The 18,255-nt window shown below is 35.9% G+C and overlaps 1 protein-coding gene across 1 annotated transcript; it reads right to left on the bottom strand.

Moving 5' to 3' along the window:
* Positions 1–12,906: 12,906 nt before the first annotated feature.
* Positions 12,907–18,001, bottom strand: LOC130868236 (odorant-binding protein-like). The gene is made up of 7 exons (XM_057760496.1): positions 17,908–18,001; positions 17,342–17,481; positions 16,343–16,413; positions 14,779–14,889; positions 14,032–14,133; positions 13,723–13,752; positions 12,907–13,112 (listed from the first exon to the last, which is right to left on the bottom strand). Exons 1-6 carry the CDS (start codon positions 17,962–17,964, stop codon positions 13,736–13,738), a joined length of 498 nt encoding a protein of 165 aa, XP_057616479.1. The 5' UTR covers positions 17,965–18,001; the 3' UTR covers positions 12,907–13,112; positions 13,723–13,735.
* Positions 18,002–18,255: the final 254 nt, after the last annotated feature.

Below are 18,255 nucleotides of genomic sequence, written 5' to 3'. Positions count from 1 at the left end.
ACGGGTAAGGTGTTATAGCAGCCGAAATGACCCAAAGACTGCTACATCACTAAAACCCATAGCAGCATGATAGCTCACAAACTCTGTAAACTCTGAGCACATTGAAAATCCTTCAGGCACCTCAACAGGTTGGAGAATATCTTTTCCAAGTGATTCAGTTGGTCAAAACCTCTTTTTGTAAGTCTGTCACATCTCAGAGTCTTCTTTGCAGATTGCTTTGTCTGAAAATCATTACAGACTCTTCCATGCAGCCCAGTTTAGCTAATCTCAGGATCTTCCTTGACGATTGGCTTGTTTGAGATTGACCCTCAGTAGTCTTTACTTCTTATATAGCCTTGGTAAACAAGGGGCCTAAAGAATCTTGTCAATTTCAGCGACCCTCTGAAGTGTTTTTGAGTTGTTTACTCTGTTTAGAGCTCCCTTGCAGGATTGAGTGATGGATCTGGTAGGAAACTGCTGCACAACACAAGATGAGGCAAATCCTGTGGGTGGGGGGTAACCGAGTTCAAGGTAGGAAAAAATGACAAATTCATTTCAGCACACCATTTAAGAACATAGAATACTGCATCAATGGATGAATGGATCCTGTATACAATGAGCATTGAGACATTTGACTATAATACTGAATCTTGAGTAGGAGAAACAATTCCAAAGGAATGAGGAGACATCAAAATGCCAAATATTTTAATTGTAGTAGAATAGGATTGTAGACAAGAAATTCCTAGGAATAATATCTCCTCTGGGAATGGCAAGAATAGGAGGAATTAACCTTTAGGTATATGTAGAAGGTGTGGCAAATGCCAACATTAGACCAATGAATGAAGATCAAAAAAAGACAGACAAGGCAACTTGATACCCTCAGGAAACTCCAGGGGCATCTCACAGGCCCCCAAGCCAAAAGTGGCCCTGTCATTCCCAGTAACTGTAGAGGACATATCTAACCAGGAAAATTAAAAAATTCAGAGCCTTATGTAAAAGACCACACTGTTGTAGATAATGACATAAACATAGAAGATAAGTCAAAAATTCCAATAAGAAATAGGAAAAGTATATTCTGGCAGACTTCTATAAATGATCAAAGACCAAAGTTAAGAGTGTATATAAATGGCATTGTGATTGTTTGTTTGATAGACACAGCTGCAGATGTGAGATCATTACTTCAGAATCTTGGCATCCAAATTGGCCTCCTTAAGAGGCAGATGTTCAATTACTAGGAATTGGAACCATATCTCAAGTTAAACAAAGCATGAGATGGGCTGACTGTCAAGTCAGGTCAAAGAGGGAAGCTGAGGCCGTATGTGGGTAATATTGCAATAAATTTATGGGGTTGTGATCTGCTACAGCAATGAAATAACCAGATTAATATTCTTGCAGTCTCAGGAACTCATAATTCAGGGAAGGATATTATAAGATACGGTACACAAAGGTCACCAGCCAGTCAGGCCGTACAAAAGCATAAAGCAACTAGCAAAATTTTAGAGGCACCAACAGCCCTACCTTTAAAATTGTTAACAGAGAAACCAATATGGGTTAAGCAGTGTCCTCTAGCTGAAGAAAAATTGGGGGCTTTAGGACAGTTGGTACAAGAGCAACTAGATGCTCACCATATTGAAGAATCGACCAGCCCTTGGAATTCTCCTGTATTTGTTGTAAAAAAGAAGTCTGATACATGGAGAATGGTGGCACATCTAAGAGCTGTCAATAAGGTAATTCAACTTATGGGCCCTCTACAATCTGAAATCCCTCTGCCTTCTCTATTACCAAAAGGATGGCTTCTTATAGTTATTGATTTGAAAGATTGTTTTGTCACTATACCTTTACAAGAAAAGGATAGAGAAAAAATTGCCTTCACACTGCCTACTTATAATAATTCTCAGCCTGCTAGGAGAGATCAATGGATTATCCTCCCACAAGGAATGCTCACTCGTCCCACAGTGTGCTAATATTTTGTAAGTCAGCCATTGGAAATCATATGTAAGCAATTTCCTATGTCTATAATTTGCCATTACATGAATGACGTTTTGCTATCTGATTCAAAGATGGATACTTTAGAAAGAATGTTTGAAGACGTAAAGAGAGTTTTGCCAAAATGGGGATTATAAATTGCTCCTGAAAAAATAGAGAGGAGATTCTGTCAATTACTTGGGTTATAAAATAGGTTTCAAAAAATTTCAGACACAAAAGGCAGAAATTAGAAGAGACTGGTTGAGGACTCTTAATGATTTTCAAAAAATGTTAGGAGACATTTCCAGTCTCTGACCAGCTCTTGGGATAACACCTGATTTAATAATTCATTTAAACAAAACCTTAGATGGTGATAGAGACTTGCATAGTCCCAGAGAATTAACAGCTGAAGCAGAAAAAAAATTGACAACTGTTGAGGAAAAATCACAGGAGGCATATGTGGATAGGGTGACTCCAAATCTTAATTGTAATCTAGTCATCACACATTTATTAGACGTTATGGCCATAATGGGTGCACCTGCACAAATAAAGGCAGATAATTGTCCAGCATATGTCTGTAGGAAATGAAGCATTTCTTGCTTATTATAATATTAAGCATATGACAGGTATACCACGTAATCCTACAGGTCAGGCAGTTATAGAAATATCAAATCAAACTATAAAAGATATGTTAAACAAACAAAACAGGGTGGAAAATGCCCCCAGAAATAGATTATATAATGCTTTATTAACCTTGAATTTTCTTAACACTAATGAGAAAGGGACAACAGCAGCAGAGAGTCACTGAATAATAGAAAAGTCTTCTGAATTAAATCAACCAGTTTATTTCAATGATGTCCTGACTTCACAATGAAAGCCTGGAGATGTACTGCATTGGGGAAGTGATTTTGCTCTTGTTTCCACAGGAGAAGAAAAACTATGGATATCATCAAAATTAATAAAGATTTGGGTTGAAAACGAGAAACCTCTTGAAAAAGAGAAATGATAGCTCATCCACAATGGTGACAAAAATACAGATGGTAAGAAAACCTCATAAGTGTTTGGGCAGGGTTTTGTTCTTGTCTTTGCAGGAAAATACTCATCTTCAAAAATTCAAGAGACCCTGGATGTTTGGATGCTGATAGAATGAGATTAACTATTCACTAAAGATCATTGAGAAAAAGGAATCTGATTTATGAGCTCAGGTAACTGATAAACATTGCCCCCATTACAGCTGGAATTGATTCTAGAAGATGATCCCCTCTCCCAACAAAGTTTATCCTCATGGTTAGGGATATCATTTAGGGGTTGATTATAATTGGTATAGGGTTGGGGGTTGGGGAAATTTTGTAGGCTCAGATATTTCTTTGAAAAAAGGGGGAAATCGGATAGGATAATAGATTAGTATGAGCTTCCTTGCACTAGTAATAATAGTGAGTAATAGGGTGAATACTTGTGAGTTATTATTTTTAGGCAATTATATTGGTATAGATTCTTGTATATTGATACAAAGTTAAATTATATTGAATATTGTATGCATGCATGCTTCTACCTTAGCTTAAAACATTTTTTGTATATCGATATATATTTATCATATTGCAATGTACATTTCTACCTCTGATCAAGATACTTATAAATTGTTTACATTTTGATGTCATTGTCCTCATTTGTTGCACATTTGTTTATTATATAATATTCTACTATAAAGTCTTAGTCTTTAAGTTAAATAGGTATTAAGAATATAGACCAATAGTCATCTATGTTTGTCATACTTATAGTTAGACTAATCAGGTCTTTCTTTCTTTCTTTCTTTCTTTCTTTCTTTCTTTCTTTCTTTCTTTCTTTCTTTTTGATTTTTCGAGACAGGGTTTCTCCATAGCTTTTGGTTCCTGTCCTGGAACTAGCTCTTGTAGACCAGGCTGGCCTCGAACTCACAGAGATCTGCCTGCCTCTGCCTCCCGAGTACTGGGATTAAAGGCGTGTGCCACCAACCGCCCGGCCTAATCAGGTTCTTTAGATACAGATATTATATTCTGCATAGATAGGTAATCTTCAACCACTTCAAAGAGCTATAGAATGTGGCATTTAAATAACTTAGGATTCTGTTGAAGTGAGACACGATTGCTCCTGGCAGCACTGATTTTTTCCAGAGAGAATGTTGAGCACTGAAGAAACTCTACTTGGATGTTGTTTTCTTCTTGGCAAAACTGTCTTTGTATCAAAGGAATGCCCATTCCTCAACCACTGACAAGATACATGGTATCCATAAATGGTTAATCAGGACTGTCAAATCTTACCAAGAAAGGGTGGGACAGTTTTGAAATTTTTCCTGACTCTGAAAATGATCTGTCAGTTATTCTATGCCTTAGCCAAAGTTGGTTGCTTCAACACTGCAAGTGAGACTTTAGGTGATTGCCCAGGAAGCCAGTTGCCTACATTATTTATTTCGCGTTTTGGAAGTTGTTTGATCACACTTCCTGCTTAATATTATTTCCCTTCTTAGATCTTCAATGGGGTTGAAGACTAGAGAGTTGTAGTTACTTTCCTCTCATGACTTGGTGAAGTTATTTATTATACAAGTGGTTGTATGGGAGAATTATTGAATATATTTGTTCTTATTGTATATAATATAGTATTAGGCTTAAAACTCTCTTATTTAAAGAAAAGGAAGAGGAGCTGCAGGAAGTCTTACAGCCAGTGGTTACCTGCCTACTGGGGTGTGATCTTTTATACTATATAAGCTGAAGCAGAGCATGCATCAGATCTCTTTTTCCGGCTGCGAGATTCAGTTTCTGATCACCGTTCAAGCAGAGGATTCTAATTTGTGAGTCTACCCCTAAATAAATAGCCATTTATTTCTCAATTCTGAGCTAGTGTGGGATTTCTTTTAAGTGCCCTTCTTCACTTTATCTTATCCACAATGAAGAAAGAAGTAGACAGGTCCTCCATTTGCCTTCATGAGTGTTGACAGACACTCAAAATGGCACCAATGAAAGCAAATTCATAAAAACTGAAAGAGCTTGAAAAGGAATTCTAGACATAAAATAACAGAGTTAAACACTGCTTCTTGGTAACAGCAGTTGTCAGGTGGGCTCGGTTTCCTGGTTGCAAGCAGAGATGTGACTCCTTCAAGAAGGCATCCTGGTTCTTATTGGCTCTTTTGGGAGGTCCAACTATGGAACACTTAAATGGGGTTTGTGAGCAGAGTGTTACAAGTTGCTTAATGAAAACATAGACATGTTGCGTCCCCAGAGCTGTGACAGTGAGTATGGCTCACAGAGGCAGTAACATTCCTCTGGTGCCTCTGCCATATTACAAGGCCAACAGAGGCAGAGGCAACATCCAGGGCTGCCACAACTACACTGCTTATGATTCTAAACTGCTCCTTGTCAGAAAAGGATTTCAGATACACAATAGGAGAGATTCAGTTATAAAAGACCTCTCAATGAGAAATGGTGTATTTACAAATGTACATAAGATTAGGAGAGAGAGGAAAAAGACATTTATAAAAGGAAGTAAAGTCTTTAAAGTGACAGTAAAAATAATATAAAAGAGTACAGACAGTCATAGATTAAAACAGTAAAGAAAAGTAGGCCACATAAAGATGGAAAATAAACAGAGAGTCTGAATTATGCATATTATTGTGCTTTCTTTGAATTTTTGACTGTGAAAGAGCTAAGTACAGAGAGACATTTCATTGTATAGGATTCTAAGCTAAACCAACATATATACTTTAAGATATCTTGACTTCAAAATTTGGGTCTAAGAATTTGTTGCTTTGGAAAAGAGGTTCTTCTTTTGTTTACAGAGAGGACGAGAAACAGTGGATTCCTTCCAGACTAATATGTTTTGGTGGACCAAGAAAACCCAAAAGGTCTCCATAAAACTACCAATAAATGCTTCATCCAACAAAAAGCGGGAAGCAGTTTGAAGAAAACTATGCCAAAATTTCCAAATATTGTTTATAAATGTTTATTTACATTTAAAGTAGAATATCCTATAGAGATGAATACTTTGCATTGGTATGGATCTTGTTTATTGATACAAATTTAAGGTCAATTTTGTTATACATATATATGTGTATTTATATATACATATATATGTATGTGTGTATATATATATATATATATATATATATATATATATATACCTTTCAGGACACTTCATGATGATGAGAATCATCAGCTCCATGCAGCACCAATCGACTTCAAGAGGATGATGGGCATCAAAGACTCTCCTCATGGAGTTTGTTAGTCATTTGGGCAAGAAAATGCTCTTGTATGGACTGCTTGATAGTATACAGGACCACAGAATAATGACTGCAGAAGTTACCTAAAGAATGTGTGACAGTCCTTCAGAGGTCCTGCTTCATGAAAGTATTGGCTAGACATTCTGCAGGACACAGAAGAAAGTGACTGAAAAATGGTCAGTATGGGCAGAACTGTCTTTGAAATTTCCTGCTTCATAGAAAAATCTGCGAGATACTATGGGCCTTTAGGTTGAAAATGGATGCCCCATTGTTACAGAAGAACTTTGGGTGCCATTAAAGATTCCTCTGCTGAGAGTTCTCTGTACCCCATTTTTTGTTGGATTATTTCTTCTTTTGATGGCTAAGTCGGAGATCAGCCTTCTGTCTGATGTCAGGTTTGTGAGGATATTTTCCCACTCTGTAGTCTGTCATTTTATTTTGTTGACCATTTACTTTGCTTTACAAAAGCTTCTCAGATTTAGAAGGTCCCATTTATTAATTGTTTCTCTCAGTGTCTGTGCTACTGGGGTTATATTTAGGAAGTTTCTTGTGCCAAGGCATTCAAGTGTACTTCCCAAATTCTAGTCTATGAGATTCAGCATGGCTGGCTTTATTTTGAGATCTTTGGTCCATTTTGAACTTGAAGTTTGTGTATGGCAATAGATATGGATTTATTTTTCTTCTCCTACATGTTGATATCCAATTATGCCAGTACCATTTGCTTTCTGTTTTCCATTTTCTATTGTTTGCTTCTTTATCAAAACTCAGGTGCTTGTAGGTGTGTTGATTGATGTCTGGATCTTCAATTCAGTTCCCTCAGTCCTCCTGTCTGTTTTTATGCCAATAGCAGAATGTTTTCTATATTCATTAAGCTGTGCAGTAGTGTTTGAAGTCAGTGATTGTGATTCCTTCAGACTTTCCCATACTATACAGCATTATTTTTCCTATCATGAGTTTTTGCTTTTCCATTGGAAGTGGAGGGTTTTTCTTTTGATGTAAAGAATTTTTCTGAGACTATGATAGGCATTGCATCAAATCTTTAAATTGCTTTGGGTAAGGCTTTGATTTTTACTATGTTAATTCTATCTAACAAAGAACATGTGAGAACTTCCATTTCCTGGTGTATTCTTTAATGTCCTTTTTCAAAGATTTAAAGTTTTTGTCATACAGGTCTTCCACATGTTTGATTAGAATTACTCCAAGATACTTTATGTTATTTGTGTCTATTGTAAAGGGTAATGTTTCTCTGTTTTCCTTCTCAGTCCAATTATCATCTGTGTAAATTAGGACTACTAATTTTTTTTTTTTTAGTGAATTTTGTGTTCTACTGCAATACTGAAGTAGTTTATAAGTTGCAGAAGTTCCTTGGTAGAATTTTTGGGGTCACTTATGTAAACTATTATATTATCAGCAAAGTGGGAGAATTTGTTTTTTTTTACAACTTATAGCTTCTTGACTTCCTATTGTTGTCTTATTGCTCTAGTTAGAAACTCAAGTACTATACTGAGTAGATATGGAGAGAGTAGAAAACTTTGTCTTGTTTCTGATTTCCATGGGATCACTTTGAGTTTCTCTCCACTTAGTTTGATGTTGGCTGTTGGTTTGATGTACAATGACTTTATTTTGTTTATGTATGTATCCGTTCTCTCTCCATGACCTTTTTTCATGAAGGGATGTTGTATTTTGTCAAAGGCTTTTACAGCATCTAATGAACGGGTCATTTTTTTTTCAGATTGTTTATGTGGTGGATTACATTGACAGATTTACATATGTTCTTCCATCCCTGCATCTCTGGCATGAAGCCAACTTAATCATGGTGACTGATTTTCTGATGTGTTCTTGAATTTCATTTGCCAGTATTCTATTGAGGTTTTTTTGCATCAATGCTCATGAGTGACTTTGGACTATATTTCTCCTTCTTAGTAATGTCTTGTGTGTGGGGGGGTGGGTATCAGGGAAATCATTACTTTGTAAAAAGAATTTGACAATGTTGTTTCTGTTTCTCTTGTGTGAAACAATTGAGGAGTATTGATATTAGTTCCTTGAAATTCCTGTAGAATTCTTCACTGAAAACATCTTGTCCTAAGATATTCTTGGTTAAGAGACTTTTACTCATTGTTTCTATTTATTTAGCAGTTATATGTCTACTCAGTCTGCTTATTTGGTCTTGATTTAATTTTGGTAAGTCATATTTACCCAGAAAAATTTTCATTCCCTTTACGTTTTCCAATTGTGTGGAGTACAGGTTTTTGTAGAATGGCCTAAAAATCTCTGATTTTTCTCAGTGTCTGTTGTTATGTCCTCCTTTTCATTTCTGATTTTGTTAATTTGGATGTTCTCTCTCTCTGCCTTTTGATTGGTTTGGATGAAGGATTTTCTATATTGTTGATTTTCTCAAAGAATCAGCTCTTTCTCTAACTGATTCATTGTATTGTTTTCTTTGTTTTTATTTTGTTGATTTCAGTTCTCAATTTGATTATTTCTGGTATTCCTCTCCTCCTAGGTGAGTCTACTTCTTTTTGTTCTATAGCTTTCAAGTTCGCTATTAAGTCACTGATGTGAGCTTTTACCATTTTCTTTATATGGGAACCTAGTGCCATAAAATTTCCTCTTAGTTCTGCTTTCATGGTGTCCCATAGGTTTGGTATGCTTTGCCTTCATTTTTTTTTTTTTTTTGAATTCTAAGAAGTCTTGAATTTCTTTATTTATTTCATCTTCCACCTAGGGGTGGTTCATTAGTTCACTGTTCAATTTGCATGAGGTTATAGGGTTTCTTAGAGTAGTGTTCTTGTTAAATTCTAACTTTAATCAAAGGTGATCTGATAAGATACATCAGGTTGCTCCACTTTTTTTGTATCTGTGGAGGTTTGGTTTGTTACCAAGTATTTGGTCAATTTTACAGAAGATTCCATGAGGTGCTTGAGAATAAGGTATATTGTTTTGTGTTTTGTTGGAATTGTTCTATAGATGTCTTTTAAGTCCATTTGATTCATGCCATGTGTTAGTTCTCTTATTTCTCTGTTAAGTTTCTGTCTGGTTGACATAATAGTGTGTAGGGTTTGATTGCAATTTAAGTTTTAGTAATGTTTCTTTTATATATGTGGGTGTTCCTGTATTAGAGGCATAGATGTTCAGGGTTCAGATTTCATCTTGATGGGTTGTTCCTGTTATGATCACAAAGTATCCTTCTCCATCTCTTCAGAATGATTTTCATTTGAAATCTATGTTTGTTACATATTAGGATAGCTATACCCACTTGTTTCTTGGTACATTTGATTGGAAAAACAGTTCTCAACCCTTTACTATGAACTATTGTCTGTCTTTGAGCTTGAGGTACGTTTCTTGTATACAGCAGAAGGCTGGATCCTATTTTCATATCTATTATCTTAGCCTGTGTCTTTTTCTAGGGGAATTGAATCTATTGATACAAGGAGATATTCATGACAAATGGTTGTTAATTCCTGTTGTGTTTTTTTTTTTTTTTTTGGTAGTAGTGTTTGTGTGTTCCCCTTCTTTGGGATTTGCTGGTGTGAGGTTATCTGTTCTGTCTTTTTGCCTGTTCAGTTAATTTCTTTGGGTTGGGGTTTTCTTTCTAGTACTTTCTGTAGGGCTGGTTCTTTGGATAGACCTAGAAATTACACTGGTTGATTAAAAGAACAATTGTAGTTAGACATGTTTAGAAAACAAGCATGATTTACCTTCTACTGCTCAGGATATACATTCAGCTAACCACCTTTGAGTTACCTCTCAAATTGGTCAAACTTTTCCTATTTTATCACGATGTGAATGGTGAGTTTTAGAACTTCCATGCCATTTGAAGGCTTAGAAAGCAACTTCTGATAATAAAAGTAGTAGTCATATCCCTAACACCTATAAAATGAGACCACTTAAAAGTAATAAGTAAATGAAGACCATGGTGCCAACACTAACCTGGAATACATATTAGACATACTAAGTGGACACAGTTGGATTATAAATTTCATTGTCAATCCTCATTTTCTCAATACATACACACACTCACTTGCACACATTTCCTCAACATTCAAAGGAATATGTATATTACTGAAGAAGTTAGAGAAATAGGAAGAAGTTTGAGGGCACAGGAGTAATAGCAATTACTTAGAGAATGAAAATGTACATTGAATATACTAACAGTTCAAAAACATTAGTCAAGTATTTGTCTAGAGTAACATTGTTTTGCAATGTACACAAATAAAAGTTAAATAACAGAGTTCTTAAAAACAAAATTAAGTCATTGTTTAATATTCAAATATGTTGCTTAAAAATATTGAATGTTCTTTGATTTTGTTACATCTTTAGACTTCAGGAGACTGAATGTAGAAACACTATCTAATATATTTACTTTTTCCTTGTTAAAAGCCCTCAAAGAAAATTGCATCTGCCTTTTCTATGTTGATAGCAAACAACACTCCAAGGAAATGTTGTGGTACAAAGAGAAAATTGTAATAATCACATGCATATTTGCAGAGATAAGTATCTGGAATATCATTCTCATGAATTTATTCTTCAAGTGAGAATGACTCATATATACACTATTTAAGCAAATCCTGATTCACTTGCTTACTGAAGTCATTTAACAAGAGATAATCTCCTCAGATGGACTTAATTTATTTATTTATTTATTTATTTATTTATGTATTTATTTATTTATTATAGATTTCTTCCTCTTCCCTGCCACCGCTTCCCATTTCCCTCCCCCTCTGCCAATCAACTCCCCCTCCCTCAGCAGCCCGACGAGCAGTCAGGGTTCCCTGTCTTGTGGGAAGTCCAAGGATCTCCCACCTTCTTCCAGGTCTAGTAAGGTGAGCATCCAAACTGCCTAGGCTCCCACAAAGCCAGTACGTGCAGTAGGATCAAAACCCAGTGCCATTGTTTTTGACTTCTCAGCAGCCCTCATTGTCCGCTATGTTCAGCGAGTCCGGTTTTATCCCATGCATTTTTTTGACCCAGTCCAGCTGGCCTTGGTGAGTTCCCGATAGACCATCCCCATTGTCTCAGTGTGTGGGTGCACCCCTCGCGGTCCTGAGTTCCCTGCTCCTCTTGGATATTAACCTTCATCAGGTGATAAAAGGAGACACAGACAGAGACCCACATTGGAGCACCGGACTGAAATCCCAAGGCCCAAATGAGGAGCAGAAGGAGACAGAGCACGATCAGATGGACTTTTAAAAATATATTTTGTCCTCCCATCCTTCCCTTCTCATATTTCTCATCCCATTTCCCCTCTGCCCCATGCCACCTCACTCTCAAGTTCCCAGTTTTTGCCCTGGAATCTTGTCTACTACCCCCTCTCCATGCGGATGACTATATGATTTTCTTTGGGTTCACTTTCTTATTTAGCTTCTATAGGATCACACATTATATGCTTAATGTCTTTTATTTTATGGCTAGAAACCGATTATGAGTGAGTACATCCCATGTTCCTCTTTTTGAGTCTGGGATACCTCACTCAGGATAGTGTTTTCTATTTCCATCCATTTGCACGCAAAATTAGAGAAGTCATTGTTTTTTACTGCTGAGTAGTACTCTAATATGTATATATTCCACACTTTCTTCATCCATTCCTCCATTGAAGGGCATCTAGGTTGTTTCCAGGTTTTGGCTATTACAAACAATGCTGGATATAGGAAGGATGGATACGGGAGCAGCGAAGTATATATCCTATCTAAGGGAGCCATCTTAGGGTTGGCAAGAGACTTGACTCTTGAGGGGTTCGCAGGTGTCCAGGAATATGTCCCCAGCTGGTACCTTGGGCAACTAAGGAGAGGGAACCTGAAATGACCCTATCCTATACTGATGAATATCTCGCATATCACCTTAGAACCTTCATCTGGCGATGGATCGAGGTAGAGACAGAGTCTCAATTTGGAGCAACGGTCTGAGCTCTTAAGGTCCAAATGAGGAGCAGAAGGAGGGAGAACATGAGCAAAAAATCAGGACCACGAGGGATGCACCCACCCACTGTGACAGTGGAACTGATTTATTGGGAGCCCACCAAGGCCAGCTGGTCTGGGACTGAATAAGTATGGGTTGATTCCGGACTCTCTGAGCATGGCGGTCAATGAAGACTGATGAGAAGCCAAGGACAATGGCACTAGGTTTCGATCCTAATACATGAACTGGCTTTGTGGGAGCTTAGCCTGTTTGGACGCTCACCTTTCTGGACGTAGATAGAAGGACCTTGGTCTTCCCGCAGGGCAGGGAATTTGGACTGCTCTTCAGTATCGAGAGGGAGGGGGAATGGAGTGGGGGGAGGAGAAGAGGAGTGGGGATAGGGGGAGGGAAGTGGGGGGAGGGCAATATTTGGGAGGAGGGGAGGGAAATGGGAAATGGGGAGCAGGTGGAAATTTTAATTAAAAAAGAATAAAAAAAAAATATATATTTTGTCCTCTCTTTTAAATAATGTGGAACATGGAAACAGACTCAATGAGTTTGTTCTGTCAAATCTCTTAGTGTGTTAGGACCATTCAGCTGCAAAACAAAATTCTCAGCTAAAAATAAATATGAAGCACAACATCCAATCACTTTTGCAGTGTTTGTGTCCATCCTTCACCAGTAATTGTGACATTTCTAACTATTGCAATATATTTTAGTAATATGGATATGATTTCTTACACTGGAGTGACTATTTTAATTAGCTTAGTGAGCATTTACATGTTTTTGAATGAGATCCTTTTCACTCGTCTTTATTGCTTCTTGATACATTTTATTTAATCATTCAAAAAGTAAGTATAGCTCATAGGTAATAGGAAGGAAAAGGAAAGGCAAGTCAGGAATTTGGAATGTGGTACCCAGACTTTACAAGAAAGGGGAAAATTCATTTAAAAATGGTGATTTGAATGTGATACTGATCCCATGGTCAAGAGGACATGATGTATAATTCTCATCCTGTTGTTATCTGTGCAGACATGAAATCAAAAATTAAAACATGGTTGAACATACAGTAAATATTCATCCTTGCCCATGATGAATGCAAAATTAAATATAACAATATAGAGTATACAGAATGGATTGTACATAAACAGTTCCTTCCCTAGCAGTCACCAATACCTTGTACTTGGCATCCTATAGGAGCATTGTCAAAAGAAAATAATGACATTCTGTGGCTATATATGAAAATTTATATTGAGAAGTTTCAAAGAATATGCTAAAAACATCAACAGGCTTTTACTATGTCTGTGACAAATAATACCCTACAATCATAAGTAGAGTAAGATTTGTCAAATACAAGAAATATTCTCTTGATGAATATTTTAATATGAAAATGTTAGCAATTTTGAACAAGATAAAAGTGCTTCATATTGTTTTATAAATAAATATATTCTATTATTTATTTTTTCACTGTAAGATATTCAGATTTAAAAGACAAATAATATTCTGCCTTGATTTTGCCTAATTTGGAATTTATTTTTTCCTTTTTCCCAAACATATTTCCAATTTTTTTATGTAATAAGTACAAATCCATTCAAATATCAAGATGATTCAGCCTGATTCCTGTTTCTACTCACCTAGAGAAAGTCATTATTTAGGACAAATATCTGTAAAAGAACACAAATGTTGTAAGGAATGACATAAATGTTTTTATCTGAATATGAGAACAGTTCCCCAAGGATTATTTCTGAAAATAGAAACTGAAAGATTGCATATGAGTAGATATAATCTGAATTAGGAATATTACTGATTAGATAGATAAATAGATAGAAAGACTATGTGTGTATATATACATATATGCATCAGGAATATAAATATATACATATACATTTATAAATGTATATATTTATATATCCTATGACCACTATAATATTCACTGAGGTTACCTGTAGCCAGAATATCTTGAATGTTTTTTCTTGGAATGTTCTGGACCTTGGCAAATTCCTCAAGTTTTTCATATTGTACAGAAGTCAAAGATTGTCCTTTTCCTGTATTGTATGATTGACAATGTCAGAGACATGTTCAGTAGAACTCTGAAGAAATTACATTGCATCCTTAGTATCCCAAATGCTCCAATTTCATCTACCCTCGATGGATCAATACAGGCAATAATAATTTCCCCACATTCCACAAACACATTTAATAAAGTATAAATGGTAATGACATTACATCTCAGTGTTTCATGATTATCAAAATAAAAAAAACAACTCCTCTAGAGAATTCACTCAACTCAATCTTACCCACTTTCAAAACCATGACACTAGAGATTCTTGGGGGCCTGTTAGTAAAGCTTCACATTTCTTCCAAGTCTATCATCTAGAGTTCATTTTTTAATTTAGTACACACTTGAGAAAATGACACTCAAAATGGTCTGAACTTTGGGAAAATAATATATGCTCCCTCATTTCCAGTGAGGAAACATGAACATAAACACTTCCAATAGGCTCCCCCATTACCACAAGTCTTCAATGACCATTCTACTTAAATTACAAAATAAAGTAAAAGATGGTCCACACAATAATCACATTTTAATTTAGTGGAGAGAAGTTTGGAAACACATGATACTGTACTTGGGCACCATTTGCAGGGGGATACTTCTCTTACTACATCAGAAAACCCACTACCATTCTTACCAAGAACATAAATCAGGTTTGTTGTCCGGCCAGTTCTATCCACATTCTGAACAAGAAAGATTATGATTTCTGGTGTCACATACACAGGTGCAATTATATTGTCACCTTCAACTGCAGTAAGAGAAACATTTCAAAATGAGTGTCACTCATTTTTTCTACTTTGTTTAATGTCACCTGTGACAAAACATTAATATTGGCCATGATTCTAGAAATCATCTCTGATTCACTATCATATGAAAAACATGGGCAAAGGTATTCTTGTAGTCCTTCATTTGGCAGATCCCATCATAATGCAGTGACCACTCGTTTCCACTCTTTAAACCTGATAGTGAATTCTAGGGACAGACACTTTCCATTTTCTCTGAATTCCTTGTGTCAAGACCTGTGGGATCACTCTGCTGGGTATTCCTTCCCCTTTCAACCATATCCAAAATATCACTTAACAATTTCCTGAAAGTATAAAACTTTGGTGTCATACCATGATAATACCCGGTGGGCAAATTAATAAATATGCAAAGAGACTGTACTAATTGGAGATATGCACAAATGTTTTCTTCTTGTAAGATTATTGATGGAAAAGATATAACAATGAATATTTCAAGTTTACTAGACTTTCATAGTGTCTGTCTGTCTGTCTGTCTCTGTGTGTGTTTTCTATGTGAGTGTACATATGCCTTTCTCTCTCTCTCTCTCTCTCTCTCTCTCTCTCTCTCTCTCTCTCTCTCTCTCTCTTTATCTCAATCTCTCTGTGTGTGTTTGGTATTTCCTCTTACTGACACTGATTAAAGGATAAAAGTTGTTCAATGGAAAAATAAAAGATTTTAGGAGCTATCAATTTTCTATTAGAGCACCTCTTTTTAATAACCATGTAAGTATTGAAAACAATAGACTTTCCAGAAGAATATGCCCTTCATTCATTTATGATTAAAAAAGCCACACCAGTTATAATTCAGCTGAATAATCATGCTATTATTTTGTCATTTTTACAAAATTGAATGTCTGTCTGAAATTCTTAAGCAGATTTTCCTCTAACTGTTTTTCAAATTGAAGTATATCACCAAATAATTTAAATGTTAGCAACTCTATAAAATATGAGAAAAAGAAACCTTAATATAGCACTGTTTAAATACTCTATGAATCAAAGATGGTAGAGAATGCTTGTAATATAAGTACTTTTTAGCGTCAGGCACGAAGTTTGCAAAGATGTGCGAGGCCACTGAGACTTATTAGTGAGTGGCAGGCCTGTCCAATAGCAAACCAAGATACTGTATAAAAGTAAAGACAATGAATACTAACTAGAAATAAATTTTCATGCAGGAAGGTATTTGGAGACATTTTCTTAGCATTACTCACACTTTTAGGTAATAGTGTTCTTCATGTAAACTTCAGTTGACCTACAACATACTCTGACTTGTAACATATCTATGTTAGTTGGAACGATTAAGAAATTTCCAAGAAACCAAAATTATTCTAGATTTATATACCTATGGGCAACTGAAGTGCCAGCTTGTATGCTCACCCACAATGCTTTTGTTCAGAGAAAGCTCCCAAATTCTGTACTTACACTGGGCTCTGTACTGGCCATCTGCTTGCCTATTTGCAATGACTTTGGTCGTTGTACATTGTCCATTCACCCTACAAGTCAAACATGGAAATGATGGTTTATCCTTTATAACCTTTGAGTTCATATTAAAGATCTTCACATATTATAATGAGTTTGAAAATAATAGTATCTATGAACAGTGTACAGAGATGGAACAGATGTTCCTATGATTACCTCACTTCTCCTAATTCTTGTTTAAAATTACCATCCTGTTTGTAATCACACACATGACTTCCTTTATTTGTGGAAATTTTTCTGAGTGCTATGAATGCTCCGATGACTTCTCTATCCAACTTTCACTACTTAATGCATATGATGATTAATATCTAAATTCTCATGTTCCAGTCAATAATAATGTACATAAGTTTATATACATACATTTTAAGTGATTTTGTTAGTAACTTAAAACTTACAGTTGGAGCTAGAAGATAGAAATAGTTCTAAGTTCTTAAAGTTCTTATGCTATTATGCACTCTTTCAATGAACATAGTTACCCAAATTTCAGAGAGAGAATTTTTGAAACTAGAGCATCAGAGACAGTACTTTACAAATTAGATCTATCTGAACTGTGTGTAGAAGACTTTCTTATGATGTCATTGACTGAATAATAACTTATTATCATTACATGACATATTAAGTAACATGTATGCTTTGAACCAAATGTTCACACACACTTTTGACTTACTATTAATGAGATTCTTAGCATCTCCTGCATAAAATATTAGAGCACAGGCGTCCAACCTGGACAATTCTAAGAAAACATTCAAGGAACTGGAGACAGTGTCTAACTTCTGAGTGGTGTCCAGAGCTAAACCATCATGGAACAACATAATCACATTTCTGAAAATAAGGCCTTCAATTTCAAGACCAGAAACAGAACATTTGCCTGTAAGTTTATCAACATAAAATCTGTGAGACGTAAACAGTCTTCGCAGTTTGCACGGTTCACAATTTGCTTACTTGATATAAAATGTGAATTCCAATCTATTACATGCCTCAGTACAAGCAAGTTCACGAACAAAGAGTCTCATAGGTCTTCCTTCTTCTATTATGTCAGCATTGTCTGCAGCGATTGCAGTAGTAACCCACTTTCCTTCAATCTGAACAAACAATAAAGGCCATTGGAATGTGAGTTGGTATCGAATCTCTGATCCCAGGCTTTGTAAATACATAAAATAACTAGAAGCATAAATCACCAATATTTTGTTTATTGGTTCAAAATTATGCTTCTAGGGATGTGAAATACACAGGGTAATACGATGACTCAATTTACATAGCATTTGATACCTGAGACCTTTTGAAACTACTCATGTGTTGGTCTCTTAAGCTCTGAAATTCAACCCGTAGTTTCCTTATTTCATTTGTTTCATCTTAGAAAAACCTGATTGAAAAAGTGCGCATGAGTGAAAGTCAGAAAGTTTACTGTATAAATATGGACTTATATAGACAAACTAAATGACATATCACATCTACAGAAATATGCTGTTGAAGATCATCAAACCAATGTACAGACCAAATGAATTTACCTCAGCATGAGCATGGGCCAGACCAAATGCCAAAGCCAGCAGCAGAAACTTTACCATGCTGGTGTCTGCCTTTGCTCTTGTGCAGAAGCTCAAAGTAGAATGCTGTTTGTGAAGGAACTGACCTGACAAAGCTTTTATACAGTTAGTTAGAGGGAGTTTCATGGAATCAATCAATGGTGCTGCATGACAACAACCTGCATCTGTCCAGTGTTTCCACTTTGACCCTCTTGAACAGTGTATGATCTCATATTTCTAAACAAATAGCATTAGACTAAAGGTCAGGTTCTGTTGGCATGATTAATTGAGCACTCCTATCAGAAATAAATAACTATCCCTGTGAGAGTATTT

Source organism: Chionomys nivalis, chromosome X (assembly GCF_950005125.1).
Source record: "Chionomys nivalis chromosome X, mChiNiv1.1, whole genome shotgun sequence".
Classification (NCBI taxonomy): Eukaryota; Metazoa; Chordata; class Mammalia; order Rodentia; family Cricetidae; genus Chionomys; species Chionomys nivalis.
The sequence above is the reverse complement of the archived record's forward strand: the minus strand, read 5'-3'. Positions and strand labels throughout refer to the sequence as shown.